Source organism: Diplotaxodon limnothrissa, linkage group LG3 (genome assembly GCF_057381915.1).
Source record: "Diplotaxodon limnothrissa isolate DT_005_m linkage group LG3, D_limnothrissa_male_GT1.1, whole genome shotgun sequence".
NCBI classification, from domain to species: Eukaryota; Metazoa; Chordata; class Actinopteri; order Cichliformes; family Cichlidae; genus Diplotaxodon; species Diplotaxodon limnothrissa.
In genome coordinates, this window is record NC_140598.1 from 36746301 (window position 1) to 36765764 (window position 19464).

At 38.4% G+C, this 19464-nt stretch overlaps 2 protein-coding genes across 2 annotated transcripts in view; both read left to right on the forward strand.

Annotated features, from left to right (window-relative positions):
* The first annotated feature begins 104 nt into the window (after positions 1-104).
* On the forward strand, positions 105-9584 carry LOC146635626 (arfaptin-1-like). The gene is made up of 8 exons (XM_085350603.1): positions 105-246; positions 2206-2306; positions 6031-6127; positions 6854-6966; positions 7050-7271; positions 8224-8381; positions 8600-8774; positions 9301-9584. Exons 2-8 carry the CDS (start codon positions 2235-2237, stop codon positions 9454-9456), a joined length of 993 nt encoding a protein of 330 aa, XP_085206729.1. The 5' UTR covers positions 105-246; positions 2206-2234; the 3' UTR covers positions 9457-9584.
* Positions 9585-15882: 6298 nt separating this feature from the next.
* Positions 15883-19464, forward strand: part of LOC146635627 (uncharacterized) — a 30832-nt gene continuing 27250 nt past the window's right edge. Inside the window, exon 1 of the mRNA XM_085350189.1 lies at positions 15883-16005. The gene's annotated coding sequence lies outside the window, so the exon portion shown is untranslated. The remainder of the gene's footprint in view (positions 16006-19464) is intronic.

Sequence of the window (19464 nt, forward strand, 5' to 3'; positions counted from 1 at the left end):
AATACCTCATATTGCTATCACCGCCCCTCCAGGTGAGGACAGGAGGTTAACGCAAGCATCCCCTACAGAAAAACGAAAAAACTTCCGGGTGTGTGTGACTTTTTTTCCTCGTTCTTGATTTTGCTTCACAACTTTTTAATTAGTCCAGTTTTCAGCTTGTAAGGGTTAAATATGCGGAGCTGACGGCAGGGAAAAAAGCAGAAGCCCGGAAGAAGAAAAAGCAGAGTTTCTTTCAAAGCTGTGAAGGTAAAAACTGTCTGCAGTGTCTCGAATGGGCGCTGTCTGTTTCTGTTTAACTTATTTGATGACAAGAGGGACTTAAACACTCTTTAATCCGCCTTTAACGCGCATAAACTGATGTAAAAACTGGATTTAGTTACTTTGTCATGTGTGAAAATACTTCAGAAGTTTCTTGCAAAACCTTTAAAAAACTCTACTTGTATGAGGCTTTCAACTTCCAGCTCGATGTAGCAATAAACTGGAAACTGAGTGAATAAGAATACAGCAGGAAACTATTACTACACATACAGGCTATTACTAAGATTAATGTCGTAAAATGATGCAGAAATTCATTCTCTTTTTCTGTTTTTTGTTTGTTTGCTTTTTACCTAATCGTTGTTAGCTTAGGTTTCCTCTCTATTTTTAACCTGCAAACTTTTCACTAATCCAGCTGCAGAAAATCTTTAGAATTAAATAATAAAAATTACGAAGAACTAAAAAAGATGTAAACAAAGCACCTAGGCATTTGGTGTGTGTGTGTGTGTGTGTGTGTGTGTGTGTTTTAATACAGTTTTAATTGATTTCTTTATTTTATTATATTAGTGTCATTGTTATTTTTTTATTGAAGATTTCATTATTAAAAATGTAAACATTTTTAAATAAAGCATATGAAGTTGTGCGGTAAATGGGTAAATCTGACTACATTTTATTCATTCTAATTTTTAATTAACTCTAATTGTTTCATGAATTTCTTTTTCAAGGTTTTGTAAAACTTAAAATGAATTTAAAAATAATGTATATGCGTAACAGTAGTTTAAACAAAAAGGTTTTACATTTCTGGCTTTTATTTGGCTCTACTCGGTGAACACAAAATTATCGTTTTTGTTGCTCAGACTTGTTGGTGGAAGTAAAGCATATTTCCCTTTTAATAAGCAGACGTTTAGATTAGCTTAATTTTTCCTGTTGCATTGTTTATTTTTTAAATGCGGCCTTTTATATCACGTTTGCATAATAACTTTGTCTGGATCATTTCTGCCTTGTGATATTACACGTGAGGTCAAAGGTCACCGTTTACCTGCTGATCTGTCTTATCGCACACTTATAATGAGAGGTTTGTACTTTAAGTAAAGTTAAGTAAAGTTTTAGAAGATTTAACTTTATTACTGTGTTACAGTGGCTATTACTTGTCCATGTCATAAGAGTGACTGACTCACAGGCCCCGTAAATGGCAAACACGTCCCAGCTCGTGAGTGATTCATGCAGCTTTTGGATAAAGTTGTTCAGTCAGCATGTGTTTAAACTCCCTCTGTAATGTTGTCAGTCTGTTTTAAGATGGCACGAGGTTTGTTTTGCAGGATGCAGGGTGTGTTTAAAGCATTTGGAAGTCAGATAAGCCTTCATTTGCGGACTTTCATTTTTTTAGAGCTGTGCACTTCTGTGACCAATAGGTGGCGTTAGATTCTAGACTGAAAGAGATGCTGATCCTGTTTGTGCTTTTATTCTACCATGTTTTCCTTTAACTAAAGTAATCTTAGAAGCAAGTCTCACACTGCATGGCATTTATTTTGACCGTTATTTTAAAGCAATATTGAATATATAAGCAATACATACACACATTTTGTTTAAGAGGCCACCCAGGCATAAAAACCAGTCATATTCACACTGGCTTAAACAAAAGGTGTACAGTAGCATCACGTCAGTGTTGTCCTGGTTAAACATCCAAAGATAGTTTGACTTTAAACGAGTTCACTTACTTTTTTTTGTTTATTTTATGGAACACGATGAATAACAGCATTTTTACTGATAATAATAATTAATCAATAATCAAGTAATAGTCAGGTGTAGCTTAGCTTCTATTAAAGAGCTCATTCTAATAAAAACAGCTGGTGAAATGATTGGGTAGAAACACCACTCTGAAAAACTTTTCATAACAATCACGTGAACAAGTTTTTTAACAGCACAGATGATTGTTTTCTGTTTGTCTAGTAAAAGAGGAGCGAGGGAGGAAGAGGAGGATGGCCGTGGTGGAGCAGAGAGGAAGTGTCACCGTGGCGTCCGCTGTCACAGAGGAAGAAATTCCTCCAAAGGTGAGCCTGTTCGATGGCACGAGCAATAAGAGTTTAGTAGGACCTGCTTTTTGTGAAGAAGGGGGGAAATATTGTTGTGCAGATGGTGGTAGGAGGCAGAAACATGGACATGTGTATATATACATGCAGATAATGGCACATAATGCTGGATCTGAAAATTTTAGTAGATGCCTTTTAACAGAGGATTTCACTGAATTTAAATATAATTAAAATAGAAAAAAAAAGACAAGTTTAGAGACAAAATTGGTTAAGATGATGGAGGACAAACAGTGAGTGTAAAGGCTGTATTGTGAGGTCTTGTTGGGAGAGCGATGGCAATTTGAAGTGGCACTAACATATCACATCACTATCAAAAAAAGTGTTAGGGAGATGGATGTTAACAAGCCTTCTTCAGGTTCCCCCAAAGAGGCATTTTCAGACTGGTACTTGTACTAGCTGGATCTTGTTGACCAATTTGTCCTTTTTGTATTGAGCTGAACTAAACAGCGAGTGAGTCAGGGCTTTTAGAAAGTACAGAAAATACGCTGCTGTTAACAGAAGGTCTGTGCTTGACTTAAAACCCATAACAAACAAGAGCTTTGTGCTGAAAATGAACGGAAAGAAGTAGAAAATTATAAGTGTTTCATAATCATTGGAAAAAAGTGTTCAGTTTATCAACTCATGTAAGCTGTAGCCATCCTGAATAACTGATTGTACTCGTCTTTAACAGGGCAGGCTGTGGTTGAAAGACCACACCCCAATGCTGCTGGTTTCCAGTAGAGTAAACATCAGCTCATTTGTATAATCCACAAACAGCACTGTGGACGCTTTTCATTGGAACTAAAAATGTCCAGTGTACAAACTAGCACGTTCTACTTTAAAGCCCTCAATTAAAATACTGGAAAATCTTAAACGACCAGTAAAAGTTTCATGTGAAGGACAACAAACGACATGCCGTTGCTCCTGCCGCCGCTCAGCAGCAAAGCATCAGAGCGATGTGTAGATTTAAAACAGACCTGTGGTTAGTGCACTTGTTTTTACATCTAATGCATGTGGCTGTGCAACCTGGCAGGTAAAAACAAAAGCGGGCAGATTCTGTAATCTTATTAGCTGCTGCCATGACAACAAAGGCAAACTGGTGCGATGAACATTCACAGTGAGCAGATGAATCAGTGATTCGAAGACCGTTGTTGTGGTTAATATTAAGTGTGTGACAGCGGGAGGCAGGAGTGGTGCTCCTTGCATCTACATGTAGTTGCTTTTTGTAAACTGAAACGTTTCAGCTGCTGCTCGTGAATATCCAGCAGCTTGTTGTTTTGCTTTTTTGTTTTCACGACCGGTGACTGACTGAAATAAAACAATGGTTCTTTTTTTCATGCTTTCAGTGGTCACATGAGAAGGTTGACGCCACACACGTTACACTTTAATACGAGTAAACTTGTGAAACCTTTTCTTTTCATACTCTTTACATTCCACTAAAAATGAACCTTTGCTAGACAGACCTCAGGGTTTATGCGTGTGTGGAGAAAATGTAGGCTGTAGAGCACAATTAAAAAATACAATTTTGCAAAGCGTCTGAATAAAAGCTTACATTACACATAAGTGTTCAAACATACGGTCTTACATTCTCTCCTGCATACACACAAACACAAGAATAATGGGAGAAAGGTTCATCTATAAAACTCTGTTCTCAGGGGGGCTGATGTGATGTTACCTCATTTGAGATGTTATGAGGGCCAAACACAAACGTTTCTTCTATTGCCACCGCCACAGCTCAATAAATGAAAAGAACACAGAAGTCCCAAAAATGGTGGATCCTCCATTTCACTCAAACCTGGAATACAAACTTGTTGGATGGTCTGTACCATACAACAATCCATGCATCACATAAATCCATTCTCCACAAAAAACCCACCATTAACATGGTCAGGAGGTCCAGTTCAGTGACTAAGAGATGATGGATTACCACAGCTCTGTATCTGGAAACTTGTCGAAGTGACTGCACTCCTAACTTTATGCCTTAGAGGTTTCCAAATGGATGACTTATAAAAACATGAGTCTTTGTGCAGTTATGATGGAGGGAACCATCCATAGAGGCCAAAACAGCTTTTTATTTGCAAACATGTTTATTTTGGATATAAAGTTGGGGAGCACAGGGGAGCCAACCTCAAGTGAACATTTTGTGCTTCAGTCCCAGTGGTTGTTGTGCTGGTTAATCATATTCATTCCACATTAAACTGTCTCTTTAATCTCTCATTTTTCTTTCCATGTATAAATTAGTTCGATTAATTTGATAACAACACTGTAAAATATATTAACTAGATTGATGGTTTGAGTTGTTGTCTAAAAACAACATAGAATCTGGTGGGTCACCAGTCATGGAAACTTTGATGGCTCAAGCCACCTGTGAAACCTCAGATTTGAAAATCTGCTGTTCGATTCAAATGTTATACACATAAATGGAGACCATTGGTAGCACCAGAGTTCTTCAGGAATAAACATTAAACATGGTGAAAAGAATAAATGAAATGCCTCCATCCATCCAGACATCCATCCATCCATCCATCCAGACATCCATCCATCCATCCATCCATCTTCACTTATCCAATTCAGTGTCATGTCATGTGTTAACTTTATTTACCAAACATTGGTAGAAACTACTACAGACTCCATTAGTAAAAGAAGGAAAGTATTTCAGAAAAGGTATGAACCATTGAACCCAGATCTCTTCACAGCTTAAATCACAAAAAATAACAGCATGTCTGGCCTATAGTTAATAGATAGAGAGGATATCTATAGAGGACTGATAAGTGGAGAAACAATTTCTCGATAAACCTCTGTTATTGGACCTTTAATAACTCTCCACAGAAATCCGGACCCTTACAGTCACATATAAGCTCCTCTAACCTTTGGAAAAATCCAAGGTGGGCACTGAGAGGCTTGATTTGCGTCACTGTGTGCCTCGCTGTCACTTCAATGTGGCACGAAACCTTTGAGCTAATTTCCTGCAGCACGGTGAGCCTTCCAGGTGTGTGTGTGTGTGTGTGTGTGAGTGAGTGAGTTTTGGGAAAGTGAGTCATTATTCCATTAGAAAACATATGTAAGATATGCTTACTGGTACAGTAACTTAGAATCTACACCCTGGCACTTTGTCAAAGTTAGGAGACCACACTAAACGACTGCCCCTTGTATGTTAGTCAGTTGCCTCTGTTTTGGCAGATAAGGGTGACCAGTGTGAAATTAGTCAAAAGAAATGCTTTACTTTCCAGGGGTGGCATGTCTGTAGCTCACTGGTTAATTATTTAATCGTGCAGTTTATAGCAAACCTACTGAAAAGTTTCAATTAATTGATTTTTGGTAGCTAATTATGAGCCGTGTCATTTCCTTTCGTTGCTGTTGGGTGCTACTGGTTAATGGAGATTGTTAGAAGTGACAACACTGGGCCTTTGGCTTAAGCTAGTCTATGGGGTAAGGTGCATGTTATTCATAGACATGCCAAAACCTCTCATCAAGGAGGTGATCGATTGCTAGCAAAAACAATTGTTTGAAACTGCTTGATTTGCATTAATTTGCGAGTATAACTGAGACCAGTCTAACCCCACAGACCAGTCAAAATTTGAATTTTGAGAAGGTCAAAGAGATCTGCAAGTAACTTTTAGATACAACAAGCTGCTTGGGCACATCATGTCCTCAGTAGACCGTATAATGATAGAAGCCGTTAATTAAACAGTGATGTTTTTTACAGGAAGCAAACGGTAATGGCAGCCACGCCAGCAACGATGTTACTGCCCCCACAGCTGAGACCACTCCAGATGTTCCAGAGGAACAGAAGCAGAGCAAAGGTAAAGAAGTGTAGGACTTACAGCTGAACACCACCCACCTCTAATGCCAGTGGTGTAGGATATTCCAGTCCATTGGTAGACTATAATTTGGCCCGTTTATTCAAGTACCTTGCATAAAGTTTTAATGTACTTTTATTGTGCTTTGTACCTCATCTCACGTATTTTAAATCTTTAGTTACTCTTATTTAGCGTTTTTTAAATACAACTCTCCCAATAAATTGGGAAGAAATATTATTAGACATAAATGTACCCAGCACAGTACAGGTAATTCACATCCTCTCTAGCTGCAATATTCAAGTGATATACATGTTGCCTAGTCAATAATAATAATCATCCAGTAATGTAATGTATATGATTCCATGTACAGAATATTTTTACTTGAGGTATTTTAAGGATATTTTGATGCTCAGCTTTGTCCACTAGAGGGCGCTCCAGAGTGTGAAAACTGCAGCAAAGTCATTAGACTCCTGTTGCATCCAATCAAATGCACTGTTATTGCTGCTGATACAAGTATCACTATACTGAAGTGTAACTGTACGCACATTTGAAGTGTTTTCATAGAGAAGTGCAATATTATTTATGTGTCTGTCCAACAAGTTAACATTTTAATAACTTTAACAGCTTTTGTAGATCCAGTCTGATCCATACATTTTAATAGTTGAAAGAGATTATTGAAATATTATGATTACTTCTTTTTCTTTGTCAAATTTTTGACCCCAACTCCAGGTTTCTCACTCACACCTGAGATACCCCAAGGTGTGGTGATTCAAGGTAACAACAGCAACCCTGCCAGCGAGAAGTTCAGAAGAGTTCGCAACTGGAGCATCACCAAATATAAGGTTGGAGGATTTTGACTAGACTTCCTGTTACTGTACTTTGGTGCCAGATATAATCTTTTACTATCGATCTGGTCTCCCCACAGTATACCAGGCAGGCTCTTTCGGAGAAGCTTGGCCGTGGGTCTCGTACCGTGGATCTGGACCTGGAGCCCCGCCTCGAGCTGCTCAAAGACGACCGACAGCGCTATGAAAATATGACCAGTCTGGCTCAGACGCTTGCCAGTCAGCTCTCTCAGCTCACAGTTACCCAGAAGAACCTCGGGGATGCCTTCACAGAACTCAGCGTCAAAACCCCAACTCTGCACGTAAGTATTGGGGATACAAGCTGCTACTTTAAGTCTACCTGCTAATGCTAACAGGATTACATACAGTAACCTTTGATGTATTTAGAATTACTAGATCCAGCGCTGGTGACATGCTGAACTCTAAGTTTCTTTGTCCAAAGATTATATATAAAAATGCCCAAGTTATGCTGTAAAAACACAATCTCCTGATTGTTTACTGTTTTTGGTCGTCATATTGATTGTGACTTGCTGAAATATTTTCCCGAATGATAGATGTCAACACTCGGGTATAACTTCCACATTAGTGCCAATAAAGGAGTAAAAGTCGAACTCACAAGTAAAGACGTCAGAGTTTACCTGCTAGTGCAGACAGATTGTTTGGTTCCCCACCACAGACCTCACTAATTAAATAATATTAATGATAATAATAATTAAATAGTGAAATCCTGTGACGCCCAGATCGGAGAGCTTTCGTCATTAAATATCTTGGTATCTTGAAACCAAATGTAATGAGAGAGCTGTGACTTCCAAATATTCACTGGCTACATAACTAGCGTGAGCTAGCGTTATTCACTGTGGGCACTTGGAAGAAGCACAAACGTCACATAAATTAGATTTTCAGAGTCCTTCACACTGAAATCTCTCAAGCTGTTACAGTCAGACAAGCTTACAGCATTTTAAGAAATTGGTGATAAAAAGGCTTTAATATATGGAAAAAGCTACACAGAGTCCATGTAAACCTTAAGAAATCTTTAAGAAATGTTTTGATATCTTGTCCAGTCATAAACTGGAATCCAGAGGACGATATCGCCATTAAAGATCTCGGGTTCAACTGATTTGCCATTTTTCTGGTTGTAAACTAACCTAACAGATGATTCAGGTTCATTTAACCAGCTATAGTTCCCATTGATGTGGCTTTTATGTCTCTATGCGTCATGCTTACCTTACATTTTCTTTGTAATATAAATACCAGCTGGAGTTTGGCATAAATGCAGACGCTCAGAGGTTTCTCTCCAAGAGCGGCGAAACGCTGACGGAAGCCATCAACGCCTTCACATCTGACATGAACACACTGGTCAACAAAACCATTGAAGACACAATGATCAATGCTAAGCAGTATGAGACTGTCAGGTGGGTTAAAAAGCACACTTCCTTTTTCCCTTTCTCAATAAATTCATGTGCTGTGACAGTGACTCTGCAATCAAACTAACATCCAACCAGAAAGAAGCAGGGAGGTTAGTCTCTGCACCCACGCAGCAGGAAATTGAGATCAAATGAGAGATGCCTAACCACTACAATACAACAGGGAGCTTCAGTGCACACATCCGTGTCAATTTCCTGTCTTCCAGGATCGAGTATGATGCGTTCCGAGTCGATCTGGAGGAGCTGAACATGGGCCCCCGTGATGCTGTCACCGTGCCCAAACTGGAGCAGGCCCAGAAAGACTTCCAGACTCAGAGGGAGAAGTACGAGAAGCTCCGAGACGACCTGTCAGTCAAAGTCAAGCTGCTGGAGGGGAACAAGGTGACAAGTATTGGATTGATCTTTACCTTGTGCATCTGAAGTTAGGAAATAAAGATGGAGGTGACGACGTATGACTGAAACCATGTGACAAGTGAAATAGTTTTTAGCATCTTTTAAGGTTTCTCATCGTTTCCATGCATTTTTTCCCCAAATTATTCGACTATAAAATATTCTGTCACATTAAGCCATATTTTGTTGATATGACTACTTTTTATTAGGAGATGATGATAATAATAATGTTTATATAATAAAAACAGTTGATCAGTTTTTCCCCAGTAAAATACTCTTATTTAAATGACAATACGATGCTAAAACAAAGCGATGTGCACCGTTTTTATACCTGGTACAACAAATTCCCAATCCAGTGTCACTGTTATAGTTTAGGGTTTTAGCTAACTTTCTAATCTGCAGTGTTTCTAAGTTGGAATAACAATAACTTAAATAACCACATGTGAATTGAGTAAAATTATTGTAGTGTCATCTAACACAGTTAATAAAAAAGTGTTATTTTTTCTTTCCTATGCAGGTCAAAGTCCTCCGTAATCAGCTGTGGATGCTCCACGGCGCCTTTGCAGCTCACAGCTTGTCCTGTCAGAATTTCCTGGAGAAAAACATCCAAGAGGCCGGAGAACATCTCAACAACGTCAGCACCGATGTCCCCTCCTTCCTGGAAGAAAGTTGACACAGCAAAGCAACAACCAATAGAGCTGTAAGGCAGAATCGGAGGGAGTCAGAGGAACATTTGGCATTCATGGATTCTCTGTGAGAAAAGTTTGGGAGTACTCAGCTAGAAATGTTTAATGTGATTAATTCATTTATACCAGAGTGGAATTTAATTTGTTAGATTTGGGATGAATTTCCAGCCTCACAAAGAGCTCTGGAAACAAAGTTGAGTGTTCGCTACAGAAAATTGGGAGTTAGCAAAAATAATTTATTTGGGATGTAGAAAGGGTTTCATGGGTTCTGGTGTAACTCATGGAGGTCTGGAAAGGCCTTGAAAAGGTCTCAAAATGTGAGTCTGTAATAAGTCTTAAAAATAATTCTGATTTAAGAGAAATATCATCTCATTCATTCAGTAAAATGCATTTATTCATAGACATACAAACATTTGCACTCTCCTGGGTTTCTTACCTCTGTTTCAGTGTGTTGGGGAGGAAATCCATCTAATCCTCCAGGAAGTCAGTAAGCCTTTCTTTGAACTTCCAAAATCCTCAGCCACTGCAGTCACAAGCTCACAGCTCCCGAAAGTGCCTCAACACCACTGCTGGAAAACAGTTTCATAGTCAAAAAAGGCTGCTACAGTTCTCTTGTCTCTACCAGCAACATTAAGCAAATTAAATCTGAGTGTCAAATATCTGCAGATATCAGCAGAATCTAACTGGTGTGAAAATATCAGCTAATTGTTTTGGGGGTTTTTGTCATTTTCAACTTCTGTTGATGCTGAAACCTAAACCTAAAACAAGTCAGTAACCTTTGGATTTGATGTGCGTATTTGTATATCGATAAAAACCAAAATGCCAAACTCAAATCCAGCAACTGGTTATGTGTGATTCAGATTTTGTGTTTTATTTATTTTGACTGCTGAAGAATGGCCACCTCCAAATGTAGCTATCACAGTATCACTGTTCTTGGCTGGTTGCCACTTGGTTTACATCACAAGCAACTCTGTCACCTCTAAAGGTCAGTCACAACAAAACGGTGATCGTGATGTCGATAGTGAGCGTTGGTTGTCAGTATGCCAGAGATTTAGGTTTAAACCCCTGGTCTGATTGGCTGTTGGTCATGTTCTTCACTTGTTCACGGTGCAAAAACATGTTGGTCCAGTGGATGGCTAATAGCCAAAAATGTTGGCGTTTATCTAGTATGTTAGCACTGCTTGTTGTTTAATACCAATCTTTCAGGCTTCACCAGTAAAAAGGTTTTCCTTTTTATTTTGGACGTTCACATTAAGAGTTGCACATTAATAACAGTTGTAGAGTTTTAAATAAATAACCACACAGGCACTGTTTTTTTTTTTTTTTTTCCAGTAGGATTCATCTTGCTGCGTGTTGGTCATAATACATTGTTTGTTTTTTAGAGAAAGACAGACTTTTAGGGAACATTTGAGCAAAGTGTTTAATGGGTAAAGCTGTAAAAAAAGTTTTACTATATGTCGACCATGGTGCCTTATAAGTATAGAAATGTTGGCTAAAAACAACTTTCCAGCAATATTTAACCATCAGCCAAATATTAGAGTTGAACTAACACTCCTATTAATGTACAGGTTCCTGCACACTTCTGTTTTATTATTTTCATCTGTAAGCTACACAACCAAATAAAGACTAATGAAACCAGTTAAGTTCCAGTTTTAGGCTGTTTACTTTGAGCTCAAGAAATTTTTTTTGGTGAGGAAAGGTCAGCTGAAGTTAGCCTTTTCGGGGGCAACTCGGGAGCCAATGCACTACTTTTATATTCGTAGATATGCATTATTTGAGGATGATGAACACATTTGCTACCTTGTTGTTTTTGTATTTTCCCAAATGAAACCAAAAATTTGGGGACTCTTCCATTGATGGACAAAAAAGCAGATGAAATGGTAAAATTGTGTTGAAATAATATTGGGGGCTTTGATTTGCTCGTGCCTGTTCCTGTTATTTTGTCCATCTACCATATTTTCTTGCACACTTTGCACCCTATCCAAACCATAGTCTGCCATATGCATTACTCATAAGATTGTAGTAATCTTCATTGAACGACTCCCTTATGTTATGTTGGCATGTATGAATACTCTTATGTTTGTGTCTGTATACCTCAACAAGACCAAATATGCAATGACTGTAAGATGCAGTGCAATAATGTCCCAACGACCTTCTTGCATGTAAATGTGTAAACTGCCAGTGACTTGAGTTCCCCTTTCCTGATGTATCTGTGACTTTAAAGGGAATTTCCACTGGGTGTAAACTGATACTCCTGTGATGTGTTTGGTGACCAAAATCACTTTCAGGCTCGACATCTTTAAGAAATGGTTTGGTTTGACTTTAGATTGTTAGAGGAAACCGTGCAACATTCTGATTGTTTTAAATTATATTTTGAGCTTGAATCCACACTTTTGAGCCAAGCTCATTACTTCTTGTTTGTGTGTGGTGAATATATTGATTGACTGCTAATTTATTTTTCGACAATTAAAAAAAAGAGTAGTTTGAAAAGTAATCTTATCTCAAGGTCCATTTACTAGATTATTTTTCTTGAGCTTTCAGTTGCATTTGGTAGAACACCTGGTAATATTAGCTTAAAGAGAGGTTTCTGGGATTGCGCAGTCATCAGTTGTAGGAAATCTGCAAGACAAAGTTGAAAGCTAAGGAGAAAATCTAATAAGATGACCTTGAATTTGTTTTTGTGGGTTTGTATTTGATGTGTGTATATATTTTTTTTTCTTTCATTAAGTCAGATGGTGGTTACACCCAACTTGCCAAATCTAATATGTCTAGAAAAGATAAGCCACAGTCTTTGAATTGCCTTGAACTGACTGAATTGAGTTGACTTTGTCTGCTTGTTTTTTATTGAAGCAGAAAGAGGTTGGGGTTTTCACCAGGCAAATGAAAGTTTGGGGATTTTTCCCCCAACACCACCACAGTTTGTTGTCAACTGGCTTTGTTTCAGCAGTTTGATTATCAGTCAGCTTTTTCTCAGGATTTTACCCACAGGGCTAAAGTAAAACTGAAAGTGAAAATATAAATTTTGCTTTTTATTAGACGTGAAGAAAAAGGACCAACATGTATGTAGACACAAGGCAAAATTATTTTACTCTGTATGTGTTAATAAACCTATGAAATAAAATCGATGAGTGTACAAATATAAAAGATTTTGTTCATGAATTTCTGGCTTGATTTTGACAGTTTGACTCTGTAATCATTTCAGATTTTACTCAGATTCATCAAACCTTTTCATTTTAGTTTCACAAATTCCCGGTCAGATTTTGCCAGGTGCTTTGGTTTTTCTTTCCTTTGCCAAAGTCTTTGTTTTTTTTGTTGTTGTTTTTTTTTTTATCCTCACAGACTGAAAAGTATTTTCGGTGGCTGGCTATCATCAGGTGAAATCAGTTACAAAGAGTGACTTGATTTCTAGTAAATTTCTGCAGCCAGCTGTAGTTTTATGGAAGATACCAGCTTGACCACTGTACAAACCCTGCCCCTTTACTCTCTGAGCTGTAGTCAAACTTGAAAAAGTGCAACACAATACTGCTACGACTAGCACATATTAAAAGTTTCAAAGTTAACTTTGAAGTAGCACAATTTACATCATGCTCTTCACCATTACTACGCTTTGGCAAGCAGTTTGCAAGTGTTTGTATCTTGTAACTCGAAGTATAATTATGTATGCAAACCTCTTAAAATTGAAAATTGTTATTGAACTTAGGTTTAATATCTGAGAGACTCAATAAAAATATTCAGTTTATTAAATTAACTGAATGATTTTTAGATGCTTTCCAAAATCTGCACCTGTTGTGGAAGCGAGACTAAGCCTGCCTCCTTTGTGGATAGAAAGTCATAAATAAGGTCATGTATTTTTATCTTTATTTATGGTTATGTATTTTTATATTTACTTAAAGTTACCGATTTTTATGCTTCACATAATTATTTGAAGCATAAAAAACAGACATGGATTTTTTCCTAATCTTTGAGTTTAAGAAATGTTTAGCTATACAAACAGCTCATCCTCTGCTACATTTTTAGTCTGTGGCTTTACTTGAGTAGCTTCACATGATTTAGTTTGGCTCTTCATACAACTGCTGTCTGAAACACTCCAATTTAGTTCCCTTTTTTTTAAATCCCTGCACTAAAAGCTCACTTTCATCTCATTGACCAGCATCTGGAAGCTTGCCGAGGGGCAGCATCCAGCACTTGTAAATTGTTAAACTACTTTCTGGATGTGCAGATAAAACATCAGCTATAGACTCAAAAAGACTCACATTTATGCATTTGTATCAAAGTATTTAAAATTTTGACCATTAAAATTTTGACCATCCATCATTTTAATATTTAATATACTGAATTCCAGAAAAAAATGTGTATATTATGCAAGCAAAATATGTCCTTCACTCAGCAGACTCTTTAATGATGACAGATGCTGGCCTAACCTTGACTTTCCTTCAAGCTCAACTTAACACCAGCAACAAGAAACCTTAAAACATCAAATCTACGTGTCCACAGTGTCATTATAATTGTTTTCCAAGAATAAAAGGACTAGACTTGAAGCAGGGTGTATTAGTATGCAGTGTTGTGATTCTTGCTTTAAATGGAGGGGATCAGTGAAGCGATTTTAGAATAAGACCCTGGTCTGTTTGTGGTTCTGTTGCTCTGATTGCTTTAAAGAGAGGCAATTACTCACCTGGCAACACCAGCACACAAAACTGATTCTACTATTTGTCTGAGCGAGTCTGTGAATGTGTGTTCCTGCATCCAGGCTCATTTTCCCAAACATTTCACCAGCGGGATAGAGTTTCTCACAAAGACTCCCACCTCTCTTGTCTCAGCTCCAGTTTTGTTTTCTTGTTTTTTTTAAAAAGAGGTTCGTCCACAAACTCGATGATTAACTTGTCAAGACTGAAGCACGCACTGAGTAGCTTCAGCTTTGCTTTACTCGTATTTGTTTGAAGGTGTGTCTTTCTAACATAGATGTGCGTTTGTATTACTTTAATATTCGTTTAGTGATGAATTTGTCACATTGTTGTAGGGAGGGTGTCCATCTGTAGGTCACTGAAATCTCTTAACAAATCACTGTAAGTGTTTACAGGAGGAGCAGAAGACACAAATGCAGTAAACCCCTAAATCCAAAGCGCTCACAAGGAAACACTTCCTACAAGAGGCTGGCAAAGGGCAAAAATCCAAAAACAGGGAAAGGTCATACATGAGGAAAAAATTAAACAAAAAGAAGAAAGCGTCTGGAAAGTAAGGAGACAATGTACCAAGTGAGAAGTGGAAAGCTAGTAGTGTATGTAGTTGATTGGCTAACTGAACACAGGCGATGCTCTCTGTGGAACCCGAGATAAACTTTTCTCAACAGTAAGGTGAGCGTTTTAAACGATGGCCAATGACAGTGTAGGATACCACTGATCGAGACCCAATCTGTCATTAAATACATTAGAGCTTTAAAGCTGTATTTTTTCTGCTGACCACTAGGGGCAGTTGCAGAAAGAAGTGATTGTACAGAAGTCTGTGGAGGAGCAGGCCTTCAGCTTCTTTGCTTTGGCGCCTCAGTAAACACTTTCTTAGGGAGTTTACGGTCTCAGTCACTAATTTGTAGTGTTGTTGAATCTAACATGGGGTTTACTTTGGAAATGATGGTCACTATTAGGGTCAAAAGGGACAATAAAGCATAATCATTATAGCTCCTGACTGCTACGAGGAGGTGCAAAAGGGTGGATGCTGTGTTTGCAGTGGCTTGTGGAGGTAGGACCTCATCAGCCCTCACAGAAGTTTATTTCTACACATTTGAAATTAGAAGAAATGTTACTGTCATAACACCTTCTATATAAAAACATGATGAAAATTGTCAGGAAAAAATCCCTTACCCCCAAAACGCCCCCAAAAAATAGAAATCCAAAGGTTGTAAGAAACTGAGGATTTTTCTCATAATTGTCATGTCCTATTCAATGAGACTTTAATGCAGTGATTTAAACCATAAACTCTTCAAATAAATGACAGTCTGGAGTACTCTAATTTATCCACAGACCTCTGTACACGTTTTGTAACCTAAAGAGTCTCCCCCTGTAAAAGCAGGTAAATTCAGAAAATCCAGTCATATTTTATATATTTATGGCAGTATAAATGAGCCTTAAGTGGTAATGAACTACCAAAGGTAAACTCACTGAAAAAAGCTGTCACCCAGTGTGCTGCTTAACACTGATATGATGTGTTTTTATTTATTTTTCATAAATAAACATAACCATGAGAAGGGAAGCCTGACTGTTTGCCAAGGGAGGGGCTGTTTGAGCTTATCTGAGCTGCACACACGCGCGCACCAGAGACAGCGCTTTTCCTTTCACCTGAGTAAACACGCATGCGCAGCGTTCGGGATCCCTACCTCCTTTTTCCTCTCTCCCTGCTTCTGTCAGTCCAGAACTTGGCTGCAAGCAGCACCCTTCATGTGGATGCGACCGGGATCAGTTGACATCGCTTTGCTGTATATTTGGACATTTTTTAAACGGGACTTTTGTATAGGAGCCGCAGCGCCGCTGAGTACGCGCAGTAGGGTGAGTTATATTAACAGAAAACTAACCGCTGGTTTATAACTAACTAAATTGATTTTAGTTTGCCAGAAATGTAACTTCAGAGCTGAATATAAGTTATCTGACAGACTAACGAGCTGTTTAATAGGGGGGCGCTTTGCGCTAACCAGACTACATGCAAATTTCTGTAAATTCTTGGATCAACACAAACAGCCAGCGGCGTAATATTCCTATAATGATTAATTAAGTGGTGTTCAAACTTGACAGTGTTCCGGCATGGTTCATGTGATACTCACACTGACATTAATGTTTTAATCTGATATATTCACACCTTCACACCAATCATTTGGAGCAGGTGTAAAACTGTGTGAATAGCAGCTTTCCATTAAAATACATGTTACCTCACAGGGAAGTCAAAGTCCTGCACAGTTACGGTGTCCTGTGCCTTCACAGAGACGCCGTAACTGTGCTGCACACACATTGTTCAGTCAGCTGATGAAATGTGGAAAAATGCAGACCTGTTATTGAAACGGAGCTTTCCCCCCTCAGGCTGTTCATCCTGTGTTTTAAATGCAGGGTTCATTAAATGTAATCCTCCCACCTTAGCATTAAACTGGGCTGCTTGTGACCTTAAATTAAAACGACCCCCGGTTTCGAGGTATACCGGTGGCTGGTGAGATTCTTTGGACTGAGCTTTTATTGGGGTTTCCCGGTATTCTGCTGTGCAGTGAGATTTCTGGAATATTCATTATGTTTGTGCTTTTAGTATCCTTGATAAGTTGATTGTTGGTCTACTGCCTTTGCTGTGGTTTTGGTGCAGTATTTAGAGTGTTTTCTGCAGTGTACTTGTGGTGCTTATGTCCCATAATATTTCTATAATGGTAATTTAGTGACAGTGAGGTTAAAGTGCTGCTGTTTCTTAGGATAAATATGCTCGGATACAAGAATACTTTAACCCCACTTCAGTACTTCTAGTAGATCCAAAACAGTCATTGTTGCAGTCATAGCTGCTGTGACAGATTGGTGCTTTTCCATGAGTGCTGTCACACTTTAATACAGTGAAATGCAGTCTGCTGTGGCTCTGGCTGCTTTCATTAATCATTAAACTGTTTTTTGTGTGATTAATTGTCTAGAACATGCCTTCAGATCCTTTTTTGTCCTTCATTCGATGGTTTTCTCTGAGGAAATAGACAAACTCAGCAGCGCATGTTTTAAATATATATCAAAAATGTTCATTTTTATAGCTGCTTCTAAATCATTGCCTATCACATCAATACATCTACCAAGCACTGGTATATAAAGAAAACCTCTTCAATTTATATATTAATACAAAAAATGAAACAGAAAAATCAGTTTTTAAGTCTTTGGTTGATATCTTTATTTTTTTAAACAACTATGTTACTTTTAGTTTATCCACTTTTTATAAGATTTCAGTAAACCAGACTACATTCAGAAATCTGTGAATTTAATCTTTTGTTATATAACAACTTGTGCCACCTGATTTTTGACCTTGCTTTACACTAAACGGAGTCTTCTAATAATATTCAAAATAGAAGGTTTATTTTTATTTTGTAAGATTGTCTGTTTTTCTTTTGGTATTTATTGTGGTCTGAATTAAATGGTACCACTTCTAATAAACGAGCTTCGTCTTTTTAGGAGATATGTTTCAGTATGCTTCCGTTTAATTTGCTGCTTAGCGGTGCACACAGAATACAGCTTTGATTTATTTTGGATTCAGCACAGTCTCATGGTCAGATCTGCACCCTTGAAACCACCAAGCAGTTTTAAAATGTGTCAGAAAGTTTCTTTGAATCTCTAAGAACCTGTCCAACCTCTGTGTGATTACTGTAAACACATCATTAATGTGAAGGTGCAGAGCTGTGAAAAAGGATTTGTTAGCTTCTCATTTCTTGGCTTTTAATATTAAACAAAAATGAGTAGTAAATACAAATGACGATTTCCTTTATTGGGGGAAAAATGATCCAAACCTACCTGATGGTAGGTGATGATCTAAAATATTTAAGTAAAAAAATATGCACAAACATAACAAATCAATAGATTTAATTCACAGCACTGTGCATTACATCCTGTCTTGTCCTTTTATCTGGATAATTTGTGTGCAGCAGACAAACAGCTGGTTCTCTGACCGAGCCTCCCCGCAGACTGTGGCCAGGCCTCGTTGCTCTCTCTGCGGGTTATGCGTTCCACCTGACCCCCTGACCTGCCAGGAGCTCCGGTGACGACACCACCGGGTGACATTTAACAAATGGGTTTCTGTTTGTCACCGTATGTCCTCGTCGCCGGGGTAACCCCAGAGACGAGGGATGCTCAGCCAGCTCTTTGCTTTGCTTGACCCTCCCCGACTGTAAAACACAGCGGTAAAGCTCTTCCTCAGATAAAGAAAGCAACCATCAGCCCATCAGCAGAGCCGTGAAAGAGATTCTCTTTTGTTAAAGCGTTTTTTTCTATTGCTTTGTTTTTGTTTTTGGCACAACGGAGCTCAAACCCACATCCAGAAGTGGAGCGTTTTTCATGCTAATGCTCTTTAAAAGCAGCTCAGATTCCTTTCCGAGACTGATCAGTGTGGGGGGTCCTTCTTCACCACCCCTCACAGCCATACAGACAAACACATGTGTTTACTGTTGTTTCCCGGCTCAATGAGACAGAGGCCTTCTGCTCATCAGCAGGTTTTACTGGGGTTTCCACGGTGACTAAGAGCGAGTCTTTGTGGCAGGTCTGCTGCGCGCTCTGAAATCATTTGTCCTGATTTATAGTAACTGATCACTTCTCCTGTTGTAATGCCATTAGCTTGTTAATTGGATGTTGGACAAGTAAGGGGGATCATTTCTAAAACTGTGTTGGTGGTTTCTGTGTTACATGTACTGGTAATTCTTTTGCAGATTCTTGAATGGTTTACATATTTATGGATGCTTTTTCAGTTAAACTTTTGGTTATTTATTGGATGCTAGCAGCGATGTGTTTGTGATGTTTGAGGACTTTATTTCTAAAGAGAGAGTAGCACTGTGTTTGCAGGGCGACGATGGCGGGAACGCAACATATAAGGAAACCAAGGGAATTTATATTTATAATTTGTTATCATATAAGTGTATATATACATGCATCATTATAGATTTATGGTTAGTGTCCAAGTATTTAAAAGTGGTTTCAGTGAAAAATGATGGCTCATTTTTACGAGTACATTCTTGGACAGTTTGTTCTTCTACTTCTGAAACACTTCCTCAACACTTTTGGACTCGGTGGTTTCAGGAGGGCTTCAAATTCTCTTCTTCCACCCTGAACCTCATATATTTAGTGTGACAGCGCAGTCCGCCGACCTGCTGCTGTAATCCTCAAACTGAGGCGTTAGATCTGTCAGTGCTGGAGAAAGTGTGGGAGCTAATCTGTCAGACTGCTGAGCAACAACCAGCCATCCTGTAAACCTACAGAAATCACAGGAGGGAGGACAAATACGTATGTATTTAA